This window comes from Microtus oregoni, unplaced genomic scaffold, assembly GCF_018167655.1.
Source record: "Microtus oregoni isolate MIOR12 unplaced genomic scaffold, Mior012 000053F_ref0000044, whole genome shotgun sequence".
NCBI lineage: Eukaryota > Metazoa > Chordata > Mammalia > Rodentia > Cricetidae > Microtus > Microtus oregoni.
The window spans coordinates 13,852,394-13,865,717 of NW_024543829.1; the positions used below are offsets into that span (position 1 = coordinate 13,852,394).

At 40.0% G+C, this 13,324-nt stretch overlaps 1 protein-coding gene across 1 annotated transcript in view; it reads left to right on the top strand.

Annotated features, from left to right (window-relative positions):
• Positions 1-13,324, top strand: part of Fnbp4 (formin binding protein 4) — a 36,744-nt gene that overhangs the window by 3,670 nt on the left and 19,750 nt on the right. Inside the window, exons 3-8 of the mRNA XM_041637597.1 lie at positions 2,889-3,025; positions 3,179-3,365; positions 4,229-4,376; positions 4,467-4,587; positions 6,891-7,232; positions 9,231-9,441. Coding sequence (XP_041493531.1) covers positions 2,889-3,025; positions 3,179-3,365; positions 4,229-4,376; positions 4,467-4,587; positions 6,891-7,232; positions 9,231-9,441 — 1,146 coding nt within the window. The remainder of the gene's footprint in view (positions 1-2,888; positions 3,026-3,178; positions 3,366-4,228; positions 4,377-4,466; positions 4,588-6,890; positions 7,233-9,230; positions 9,442-13,324) is intronic.

A 13,324-nucleotide genomic window follows, 5' to 3' on the forward strand; every position in this document is an offset into this window, starting at 1 on the left:
GTCAGCTGTCCAGTGTGGGAAGATGTTAGAACCACAGAGGTGGAGACACAGGTGGTTGTCAGCTGTCCAGTGTGGGAAGATGTTAGAACCACAGAGGTGGAGACACAGGTGGTTGTCAGCTGTCCAGTGTGAGAAGATGTTAGAACCACAGAGGTGGAGACACAGGTGGTTGTCAGCTGTCAGTGTGGGAAGATGTTAGAACCACAGAGGTGGAGACATAGGTGGTTGTCAGCTGTCAGTGTGGGAAGATGGTAGAGCCACAGAGGTGGAGACACAGGTGGTTGTCAGCTGTCCAGTGTGAGAAGATGTTAGAACCACAGAGGTGGAGACACAGGTGGTTGTCAGCTGTCAGTGTGGGAAGATGGTAGAGCCACAGAGGTGGAGACACAGGTGGTTGTCAGCTGTCCAGTGTGCCAAGAACCAAACTCTGATCCTCCGGAAGAATCTCTTCTTAACACAGATTTAAATAGTTTATAATTATAGCAACTTTATTCTTAGTGTAAGATGTTTGTTTGATGATTTGTTTTGAGAGAGAGTCTCACTTTGGTAGCCCTAGCCGGTCTCAAACAGAAATCTGCCTGTCTTTGCCTCCCATATGCTAGAATTAAAGTCCACAATGACTAGCCCAATTATATTTGTCTTAATGTACCTTAGTTCATGGACCTTTCCATTTCAGAAATAATCATTGTTTGCTTAGTTTTTACTTAGAAAATATGTTTCAACTATTATATTTTGATTGATTTAGGTATCTTGAGATATTTTAATTTTTGAGACAGGGTTACTACCATTTGTAGACTGCCCTAGAAATCACTTTGACCCCAATCTGCAGTCATGCTTTACCTCCTGATTATTGGAAAAACAGACCTATACAACACCTACCTTGAGTCTAATACCAAATTTTGTTTCTTTGAGAGAGTGAGGCTCAGTGATTCATGGTATATTTGGGGAAGGATATCAAGTTTGTATAGATTGACTTTATTATCTTGAAGGGTTTTGCTAGGGGTAGATACAGGGTGACATTGTGTAGGTCTGACTGTCCTGAGCTTGTGTCACCCACCCTGACCCCTTGAGGGGATATTATGTTTTTTTCTTTTAAGATTTATTTACTTATTATGTATACAGTGTTCTGCCTGCATGTATGCCTGCAGGCCAGAAGAGGGCACCAGATCTCATTACAGATGGTTGTGAGCCACCATGTGGTTGCTGGGAATTGAACTCAGGACCTCTGGAAGAGCAGCCAGAGCCATCTCTCCAGCCCGATACTATATAATTTATATCTGTGGTAGTTGAATGTCATTCTTTGTGGTTTTAGGTTCTTTTTAAAAAAAATAATCTTTTGATATTTTCGCACATGACCACATATTTATATATTTTATATATATATGTTATTCACACTCCATCTTTCCTATTTTTACGTATCGTTTGTTTTTGAGACAAAATCTCATTCTATAGCCTTAGATGTCTAAGAACTCATTTTGTAGACCAGGCTATTCTGGAACTCAGAGATCAGCTGTCTATTGCCTCCTAAGTGCTGGAATTTAAGACACAGTGTCATCATGCCCTTTTATGATGATCTTACCTCAATTTCTTGTGTGACAGGAATACATGTGCCACCGTGCCCAGCATGGGGGTTGTGTGTGTGTGTGTGTGTGTGTGTGTGTGTGTTAGAATTGAATCCAGGTTTGTTTTTTTTTTAAAGATTTATTTATTTATTATATACACAATATTCTGCCTGCATGTATCCCTGTGGACCAGAAGAGGGCACCAGATCTCATTACAGATGGTTATGAGCCACCATGTGGTTGCTGGGAATTGAATCAGGACCTCTGGAAGAGCAGCCAGTGCTCTTATCCTCTGAGCCATCTCGCCAGCCCCTTGAATCCAGGTTCTTATACATGCTAAGTACATACTTTTTCAACTAAACTGTAGTCCTAGTCCTAATTTAGTGGTTATTCTGATTTGAAATTAATTTGTAAATAAACAAAATGTGGCTGGGGCTGGAGAGATGATTGGGAGATTAAAAACATTGGCTGCTCTTCTGGAGGATTTGGGTTTGATTTCTAGTACACACATAATGGCATACAATTGTCTGAAACTCAGGCTGAGTGATGGTAGTGCACTCCTTTCATCCTGGTACTCAGGAGGCAGAGGTAGGCAGATCTACATGAGTTTGAGGCCAGCCCAGTCTCCAAGAGCTAGCTCCAGGATAGCCAGGGCTACACTGAGAAAGCCTGTCTTGAAAAGCAAAAAATAAAAGTCCAGTTCCAGGGGGTACAATGTCTTCTGTGAGGACACCAGGCATGCCAAATACCAAGTATGGACATGTATCCAAAATGTTTGTGCACACAATAAAATAATAAAAAATTTAAAAAAAAAAACGTGGTTTGGCTCTGGGTGTCATTTAGCAAAGACATGAGGATCAGAGTTGTAATCTGCAGAACCTTTGTAAAAATTGAATGCATGTAGCATCTTGTCTGTAATTCCAGTGAGGAGATGGGTTCCTGGGTTCCTTAGAGCTGGCTGGGTAGCCAAACTAACTAAAATAGCAAGCTCCAGGTTTAATAGGAGACCCCACTATGGGGCCTCCATGCAAATGTGCATATCACACATAATAAAAGGAAAACAATGTAGTCTTTTGTTTGTTTTTTCAAGACGGTTTCTTTGTAACACCCTAACTCTTATAGGCCAGGCTGACCTTGAACTCTCCCAAGTGCTGGGTTTAAGGCTGGTGCTACCACCTCCTGACTTGTGTAGTCTTTTTTTATTATTATTATTTTGATGTGCTATTAACTGCTAATACATCTCTCCAGCCCCGTGTATTTATTTTCTTAAATATTTCCTAGACTATGTTGGTGTTGGTGTTACTGATGTTTTCCATTTATCTGTAGGGGGTCTGTGTTTGCTTGGTGCTTACGCTGACAGTGATGAGGACGAGAGTGATGTTTCTGAGAAAACAGCGCAATCCAAAGCGGCTAATGGAGACCAGGCAACTGACATTGATAGTACATTGGCAAACTTTCTTGCGGTTAGTGATGCTTTTGTTTACATGTTTGTTTGTTTTGAAATAGTACTTTTGTGACCCTGGCTGGTCTGGAACTTGCAGCTATCATCCTACTTCTGCCTCCCGAGGGCTAGGGGCCACCATGCCCTGTCATTTATTGCTATTTTTATTCTATAGGAGATTGATGCCATAACAGCTCCTCAGCCTGCAGCTTCTGTGGTAGCTTCTGCTCCCCCTCCAACTCCACCTCGACCAGAACCAAAGGAAGCAACAACACCTGCCCTTTCTTCCACCTCGTCAAATGGAACAGACTCAACCCAGACAACAGGGTGGCATTATGATACTCAGTGTTCACTGGCAGGAGGTAAGTGTGGTCCCTATTTCAAGATGACTTGAAGGTAATCCTCACTGGTATGTTAGACATTGGCCTTCCTAAATGTGAAGCCAGGTACTTTAGCTCTAGGTCTCAATGTCTGGCCTTTTAATGTAATATTTGGAAGTTGGTAGATAGGATGATGGCCCCAGGTGAGTAATAAAAGCCATTGTTTTGAAATTTTTTGAGTGTTCAGAATTCATTTTTTGAGTATCAGACAGTTTTTAATTTGTTTAATATGATTTTTGTTTTGATGGAGGATTCAGGGATTCAGTCAGGGATTCTCTGTGTAACAGCTCTGGTTATCCTGGAACTCAATTTGTAAGCCAGGATGCCTTGAACTCACAGAGATCTACCTGCTTCTGCCTCTTGAGTGCTGGGATTTAAGACATGCACCACCATGCCCGGCTGTGAGTAAATTTTTTTGTTTTATTTTATTTTGTTTTTGAGATAGGGTTTCTCTGTAGCTTTTGGAGCCTGTTCTGGAACTAGCTCTTGTAAACCAGGCTGGCCTCAAACTCACAAAGATCCACCTGCTTCTGCCTCCTGAGTGCTGGGATTAAAGGCGTGCGCTGCCACCACCTGACCTGTGAATAAATTTTTATTGAAAAAATAATTCTTATAGAGGAGTTGTTTACAGGGAACATTTAGTAATGTCTAGAGATATATATTGGGTATCACAATGCAGAGGGGTTTTTCTTTGGTGGTATACTCTAAGGGTGTTGTTAAACTCTGCAATTCAGATTTGAGAACACTATATATTGTCATGGTTTAAAAGCTATCTTAGGAGATAAGTCAGGATTCTGTGTTTGTGTATGTGTATTATACTTAAAATATGTTTTGTTGTCTTATAGTTGAAATTGAGATGGGAGATTGGCAAGAAGTCTGGGATGAGAACACAGGTTGCTATTATTATTGGAACACACAAACAAATGAAGTAACTTGGGAATTACCCCAATATCTTGCCACACAGGTGCAGGGATTACAGCATTTCCAGCCCAGGTAAGTCTAGACCTGAAGAAGAAATTACTTAGGAGAAAATTGTTGCTGTGGGTATTTACCTTTTGTTTTTCTTGACTTTCCCATCCCCAGTTCTGTAACAGGTACTGAAGCCGGTTTTATGGTAAATACAGACACATATATAAAGGAGAAAACTATTACTGTTTCCAGTAATAAAAGTGGACCAGTCATAACCAAACGAGAAGTTAAAAAGGTTAGTATTTTAAATACTGCATTTGGTAGTTTTCTAATCTAAGAACTTAATATGCTAGTATTTCACAGCACAAATGTTCTTCATTTTACGTAATCTGTTTCTCTGTATTAGCTAAGGTTTATAGAAATTGCTGACCACTTTAGTGACTCAGATTTAGTGCTATGAAAACTACTTAAGCCATCTAAAGGGACATGGGAACGCTATTATATATATTATACTTATAAATTGTCTTGTGCTTTTTGAGAAGCTGACTCTGGAGTTGGGTTCCCACACAATCTCAGACCAATGTGTTTGTTCCAGTGTCCTTTAAAATCCTATATGTCCTATGGCAAACTGGACCTCTATAGTGGCTGGAGAGCTCAGCAGGAACCGTTATTACTCTTCCAGCACCCATATCAGGAAGCTCCCAACGGCCTGAACTCCAGTTCTGGGGGAACCAGACTCTGCTGGCCTCTGTAGACACCTACATTTACATATACATACACAAACAAAATGTTTTAAGGATTTATTTATTATGTATAATGTTCTGCTTGTGTGTATGCCTGCAGGCCAGAAAAGGGAATCAGATCTTATTACAGATGGTTGTGAGCCACCATGTGGTTGCTGGGAATGAAACTCCGGACCTTTGGAAGAGCAGGCAATGCTCTTAACCACTGAGCCATCTTTCCAGCCCCCAATTAAAATTTAAGAAAAATTATAAAAGTCGTCCTTATCCAAAATATTTCAGATTTGGGGATTTTAGATTTTGGAGTAATTGAATTTATATAAACATACCTTGTGGATAGGCCCATAGTATGAACATAATCATTTATAGTTCATATACATATAGCTTAATAATTTCATATAATTTTTTTGGCATTTATTTACGGGGGCTAGGGGCACAGTTGCCAGAGTATAGGTCAGAGGACAACCTGCCAATATCTGGTAGCATTATAGTTCTGGTCTACCATGTAGGGTTAGACAGACTCAGTCATCAGACTTGGAGTTTTGAGACAGAATCTCTGCAGCCATATTGGCTTAGAGTTCATTATATAGATAAAGGTGGCCTTGAATTCACAGAGATCCAGGCAGAGGCAGGTGGGATTAAAGGTGTGCCCTACCACACCCAGCGTGTCACACTTTTTAGAAAGTGCCTTTATCCACTGAAACCTCTCCAGGCTTTCATATAATAGACTTGCATTATTGATTGATTGATTGATTGATTTGAGACAGGATCTCACTATGTCAAGCAGGCTAATGTCAAACTCAAAGATTTCCCCTGCCCCACAAAAGCTGAGATTAAAGGAGTCTACCACTATATCCAGCCTTACCTACAATGTTTATTTAGTTATTTTTTGAAATGGAGTTTAGAAACAAATGAATTGTACATTGAGTTACAATTTATTTTGATTTTTCAGAGTGATACACACAACCTCCCATCCCTACCCACCCCGGTACTTAGGATCAGATTAGGAGGTATCATGTGTTAAATTGTATTCCTAATCCCCAAAGTACAAACTTAAAAGACAGCCTTTGCTATATACCAAATTTGAGTCCAGTCTGGGTTACATGAAACCCCCTCCCCAATTTTTTATTTTTATTTTTTTGTAATATGTACATTTCTAGGATGGTTATGTATTCCAATAGATAAAATAGGTTTTTTGTTTTTATTTCGAGACAGGGTCTCTCTGTGTATCCATGGCTGTCCTGGAACTCATTCTGTAGACTAAGCAGGCCTCAAACTTGATATCTGCCTATTTCTGTCTCCTAAATGGTGGGTCTAAAGGTTTGCACCACCACCACCATCCGGTCACTTTAAACATATGAATGAAGCAATTTTGTTTTGAGATTGTATTGTTAAGGCTATCACTAAGTTAGCATTATTAAGGGTAAATTCTATTTCTTTTCCTCTTGTCTCCCAGATTAGATGGCATTTAAGCATGCACCTTCAATGCCCAGCTTAAGCACATATTTTATTTTAGAAACTTTATTTTCCTCCTAAGTTCCCTTTGAAACATGAGCTTTTTTTCACCTTGCAGAAGAAGAAGGTGAAGATTTGTGTAGTCATTGTTTAACAAAATGCTGATGTCATGGCCATCTCTGCTTCCTACTAACTTCCCTTCGCTATCCAGAGACAGTAGATTGTATTTCAACTACTGACTTCCTAAAGCAGTGTTTCCTTTGTGTGCATGTAGTGTGTACTAATATGTTGGGTATGGGTGTTTTGTGCGTATCCAGTAATTAAGAAGCTAGTTAATACAAATAATTGAATATTCCAAGGGATTATTTTGAGAGTTGTTAGTCAATGCTTTTATTCTTTATAGGAAGTGAATGAAGGAATTCAAGCTCTTTCCAACAGCGAGGAGGAAAGGAAAGGGGTGGCAGCAGCGTTGCTTGCTCCCTTGCTGCCTGAAGGAGTGAAAGAGGAAGAAGAAAGATGGAGAAGAAAAGTCATTTGTAAAGAAGCAGATCCCGTGTCAGAGGTTAAGGAAACAAGCACAGCAGCGGAGGAAATGGGGACTGTCATGAAGCCCCAGGAAGTCACCCTGGACAGCTTAGAAGACCCTTCTCAGGAGGATCTTTGCAGTGTTGTTCAGTCTGGAGAAAGTGAGGAGGAAGAAGAGCAAGATACCCTTGAGCTGGAGCTAGCTTTGGAAAGGAAAAAAGTAAGGTTTTGAAGATTTTTAAAATATAGTTAACCTTTCTCTTTGTCATGGCAAAGTGTCTGACATAAGCGTCTTAAGGAAAAAAGGATTTTTGGATGACAGCTGAGGGTACAGCCCATCCATTGTATGGCAGTGATGAGCATGGCTCTACAGGCCCTCTACCTAGAGGACTGTGTGTTTCCATAGTGATGAGCATGGCTCTACAGGCCCTCTACCTAGAGGACTGTGTTTCCATAGTCAGGAAGTGAAGATGAATGCCGGTGCTCAGCTGGCTGCTTTCCCATTTTTTTATTCATTTTGGGACCCCCAGCTCGTGGCCTGATGCTGCCACAATAAAATTCTCATGGAAACCTCTCTTACTAATATACCCATAGATGAGTCTCCTACGTTCTTCTAGAACCATTCAAGGGGACAGTGCTGATTAATCATCACTGGTTTAAGGGATTTACTTCCCCTTATTACTGTTATATTAATCATCACTGGTTTAAGGGATTTACTTCCCCTTATTACTGTTATACTCGGGTTGTTATGCTCAACTTACAACCATTATTGGGACTTGACTTTTGCTCATCTCTTCACCTGTGTTATTTTTGAAGATTTATTTTTTTATATGTGTATTTTGTGTACATTGATGCATGCCTAGTGCCTGCAGAGGTCAAAGGAAGGACATCAGATCCCAGGAACTGCAGTTATAGATGACAGTGAACTAAACCCAGGTCCTTTGCAAGAGCAACAGGTGCTCATAACAACTGAACCATTTCTCCAGTTCCCTAAGTTTTCTAATCTAATGAAGTACAGAATTGTTGTTTTGATTTCTAGTGCTGCTCTTGCTAGTTGTCAAACAGTAAATAGGTCTTGTGAGATAATACTAAGGGGTAGAGGTGGGATGGCTTCAAACTTGTGATCTTCTGCCTTAGTCTCCCGAGTACTGGGATTACAGGCATGTTCACCACACCCAGTTCTTTTTTTGCCCTCTCCTCTTAGGGGGGTAGTCTTTTGCTTTGTCTTTAAAAGTCCAATATGAAGCAGGATTTTTTTATTTTTTAATTTTTAAATTTATGTGTATGAGTGATCTATCATACACAACTTTATGCCAGAAGAGGGCCTCAGATCGCACTATAGGTGGTTGTGAGGTAACATGTAATTGCTGGGAACTGAATTTAGGACCACTAGAAGAGCAGCCAGTGCTCTTAACTGATGAATCATCTCCAGCCCCAAAGCTTGACCTGGGTCAGTAACAATAACCTGAAGCTTTCCCTGTGTGAAGATTTGAATCTGTAGGGGACCAGCTAATAAAACTGTTTCCATTATGTGTATGCATGTCAGAAGGTTTATATGTTTGTGACATATCAAAATTTGTCACTGTAATTAATTGTGAGTGAACATTTATTCAATTTTTGTGGGTTTTTTTTTTTTTTGAGACAGTTACCTTATGTAGCCCAGGCTGGCCTTGAATTCACAAAGGTTTGCCTACCTTTGCCTCCCGAGTGCTGGGATTAAAAGCATGTGACACTACTGCCTAGCTTTTTTGTTATTTTTTTTGTCCCCTCACCCCTGAGCTGAGGGGCAAACCCAGGACCTTGCATTTGCTAGGCTACCACTGAACTAAATCTCCAACCCCATGAATGAACATTTATTAATAGCAGAGGAATATATGGAAATGGAACATAATTTTGAGCTGTGAAAAAAAGTGGTTAAAAATGCTGCTGCTTCTCAAGTTTTTTTTTTTTTAATTATTATACATTCAGTATTCTATCTGCATGTATGCCTGCAGGCCAGAAGAGAGCACAAGATGGCTGTGAGCCACCATGTGGTTGCTGGGAATTGAACTCAGGACCTCTGGAAGAACAGCCAGTGGTCTTAACCTCTGAGCCATCTCTCCAGCCCAAAAGTTTTAAACTTAAAAACCAGTTATGACCATTGTTCTTAGTACTTGCAGTATTTAACTGTTGATAAGTAGTTAATATCATGCTAATTTTATTAACACATTCTTTGTAGGCAGAGTTAAGAGCCTTGGAAGAAGGAGATGGAAGTATGTCAGGGTCCAGTCCACGTTCTGATATCAGCCAGCCAGCATCTCAGGATGGAATGCGTAGACTTACGTCTAAAAGAGGAAAATGGAAGATGTTTGTTCGAGCTACCAGTCCAGAGTCCACCAGCCGAAGTTCTAGTAAAACTGGACAAGAGACTCCAGAAAATGGAGAACCTGGTAATTTGCGCTTCCCATAAACTAATTCCCTCCCCATCCCTCTCTCTTGGAAACCACTGAGCTTTGCATCCCTAGAGCACAGTAAACTTTAGAGTACTGGGTAGTGTGATAAGCCTTCTCTGTTTTTCTTCTTACACAATAGCAGGGAGATGTTGTTCTTAGTATTTGAAGTTCTATAAATGAAGCTTTCTTCTACATCTCTTGTTTTTTTGTTTTCTTGTAGACATGCACGAATTTGAGAGGTTGACCTCAGTCAGGTCCTGTATTTCTTACAAAGTTGGGATTACTACTTTTTTCCACAGCAGGAAATAAGATTGTTCCAGCCTGTTTGTTTCTTTTCTTTCTTTGTCTTTTATTGTGTGTGTGTGCCATGGTATGTGTAGATGAGAAGACAACTTTGAGGAATCGATTTTCTTCTACCTTTCCATGGACTCTTAAGGACTGATGCAGGTCATCCAGCTCTTATAGTAGTAAGCCCTCACTGAACCACACTAGCCCCCAACTTGTGTGTAAGACGTGAATGAATATTCCTTTGCTTACTACAGCTAGGAGAATATCAAAGGTCTACTCCTGGCAAGCCCAGTCTACATCTTGGTTCTGTTCTCTGTAAAAGTTAACCCTCTTTATTATGGGTAGGTTGACAACCTGACTCTGTCACAGGATTCAGGTTGTCTCCATTCTGGGAATGGTGGAAGAGTTCCATTTCAATTCCCAGTTAATCAGAGAATTCTAAATAAAGCTAATGTTTTCATTTACATTTGACTCTAATTTTGTGTTGGAAAATTAGGAATAAGATTTGAGCACCAAGCCTTTCTACAGTATATTTTCCACAAGACACTTTTTATCAGTTCTAGCTAAAATGCTACCTAATAATACAAGTAATATATGTTGTTGTTTGGTTTTTTGAGACAGCAGATAAAACCACTAAGGATGACAATCTGTGTTTGATTCCCAGGACCTGAGTGGTGGGAGGAGGAAGAAAGGAAGTCTTAAAAGTTGTGCTCTGACATCCACACATGCACCATAATGTGCACACTTCTACACTCCTATATGCCACACCTGCACAATAAGTAAATGTAATTTTTTTAAAAAGAATCTGGAGCTGGTTGGTGGTGGTACGCGCCTTTAATCCCAGTACTCAGGTGAAAAGGGCAGGTGGATCTCTTTGAGTTCGTTCAAGACCAGCGTGGTCTACAGAATGAATTCCAGGATAGTCAGGGTTATACCAAGAAATCCTGTCTCAAAAAACAAAATACAAACAAAAAGAATCTGGGTGGGATGACACCTGCCTTTAATCTTAGCACTTGAAAGACAAGCAGGCAACAGATCTCTTGAATCCTAAACCAGCCAGGGCTACACTGTGTAGCCTCTTTTGTTTTGTTTTTTTTCCAGCAAATAAAGAATTCTGGTTTCCTATCCCTGCTATACATTTTGTCTTTTTTATGTACATACACTCTTCCAGACCATTTTCCTTTTTTGTTGTTTTTATTTTTTATAGATTTATTTTATGTATTTGAGTGCTCTATTGACTTTTTGCCAGAAGAGTGTTTCAGACCCCACTATAAATGGTTACAAGCCATCATATAGTTGCTGGGAATTGAACTCAGGAACTCTTAACTATTGAGCCGTCTCTCCATCCCGCTTGTTGTTTTAGACCGCCTGGTATCTTGTCAAAATGGTAGGATGGATTAAGTTGTACATTTTTATGATAGAATTGTATGCCGCAGTGCAGAAATGAATGAGTCGTAATTATGGGTAACAACATAGGAATTTTTGAGACGGTGTTGAACAAAAAGCAACATGGAAAAATCACGTTCTGGTCTGTATATTGTAAGCCAGAAAATAGGCAAAAACTTGATGAAACTAAGGAATAACACCATCAAAATAGAGGTTGTCTGTAGAAGGTTGTAGGTAGGAAGGTTGATGACAGGTACAGGGATCCAGATGAAGCCAAATTGTAGTTTCTTTGTTCTTTATGTTGCTCACACTGTATTACATGTATTTGTCAAGGTGTTCATCAATATATAGTACTCTAATAAACATGCTACTACATGTATCTTTATGCACATTTTAGTTTTACTAAGATAGATTCTTTTCTTTTTTTTTAATTTATTTTTGTTTTATATACATTGGTGCATGAACGCCTATGTGAGGGCATCAGAAGCCCTGGAACTGGAGTTACAGACAGTTGTGAGCTGCCATGTGGGTGCTGGGAATTGAACCTGGGTCCTCTAGTGTTTTTAACTACTGAGCCACCTCTCCAGCCCCTACAGATAGATTCTTTGTTATTTATATCTTGGGAGTGTGTGTTTTGCTTTTCAGCTTTTATTTGAAAAGAATTTTAAACATTTTAGTATATTTTTTTCTTTTTGGTTTTTCAACACAGGGTTTCTCTGTGTAACCTCCCTAGCTATCGTGGAACTAGACCAGGCTGGCCTTGAACTCACAGAGATCTGCCTGCCTCTGCCTCCGAATGTTGGGATTAAAGGCGTGCGCCACCACTGCCTGGCTTGATTTTGTTTTTTATACAGAATATAAATATTTTCTTCATTAATCTTCCTTGTGAAAGGAACTATAGGCCAAAAGGAAGATAATGTTCTACATACAAGTATACCTTCATGTGCAGTATATGCTGGAGTGCCCCTGCATATAAATTAGGACCAAGTGATGGCATCAGACATTAAAGGAGGAATAGAAATATTCTAGTCAGGCCGGGCGATGGTGGCGCACGCCTTTAATCCCAGCACTCGGGAGGCAGAGGCAGGCGGATCTCTGTGAGTTCGAGACCAGCCTGGTCTACAAGAGCTAGTTCCAGGACAGGCTCCAAAGCTACAGAGAAACCCTGTCTCGAAAAACCAAAAGAAAAAAAAAAAAATTCTAGTCAGTCAGATTCAAGAGCAAACATGACACAAAAGTTGCAAATAAGACCAAGTCAGCAACTTTAATTAGGACACTGCAGGTTTATAGGGCTGCTTCTGAGACTACAGCGTGCACTGTACACAGCAAGGAAGAGCTGGTTAGAAGCTGCATGAGGAAGTTTTCACTAAACCATATTAACTTCTTATCAACTGCCAAAACAACAAATAAATGGGAGCATGTGAGTGAGTTTTGTATACTCAAGGCATATTATAGCAGTGTTAATTGGTACAGATGAATCTGGCCAAATTCCGGTCGTGTAGCTTTTATCTATTTACTCCTGTCCAAACATGTTAGGACAACATGCATTCTGTGGTAGAGGATGACCAGTGATGTTTACATTGCTGACACTGCTGTCACTATTCCATCGCTTGCTGCAAACATGCTTTCCCAGAGACCAGGGAACTACAGCCTCACGCTCTCTAATTGACTTCTAATAGAGCCTCAGCTTGATGATAGGAAGGTGAAGTGGGGGCTGCTCACACCAATCTTGAGGAGGTTGCTCGGTGCCCTGTAAACATTGAGGTTCTGTGGCTTGGTGATAGCCCACTACAGTCTTCACAGCCACCTGCCTTAGGGTCTTAGTGTTCACAGCTGTATAACTTAAGTTTTTGTTTAATTGCCCTATAGAATCTTCCAGTTAGAATTAAAATTGCTTTTCACCTGCCACTAGATAGACTTCTAAAATATGATTTTTATAAGTTAATAAGTCAGACTAATAGATTTTTGTTTCAAATCATTTAAAAATGTAGAAAAAACAAGGGCTAGCAAGATGACTCAGTGGATAAAGGCATTTACTGCCCAACAATGCAGTCATGACTTGAGTTCAATCCCTAGGACCCATATAAATGTAGAAGGAGAGAACCACCTTCACAAAGTTGTTCTCTAATGTCCACGTGTGCACAGTGGCATAACAACACACATACATAGAATATTATTTTAATTATCACTTAAAAAGCCTAAGGGG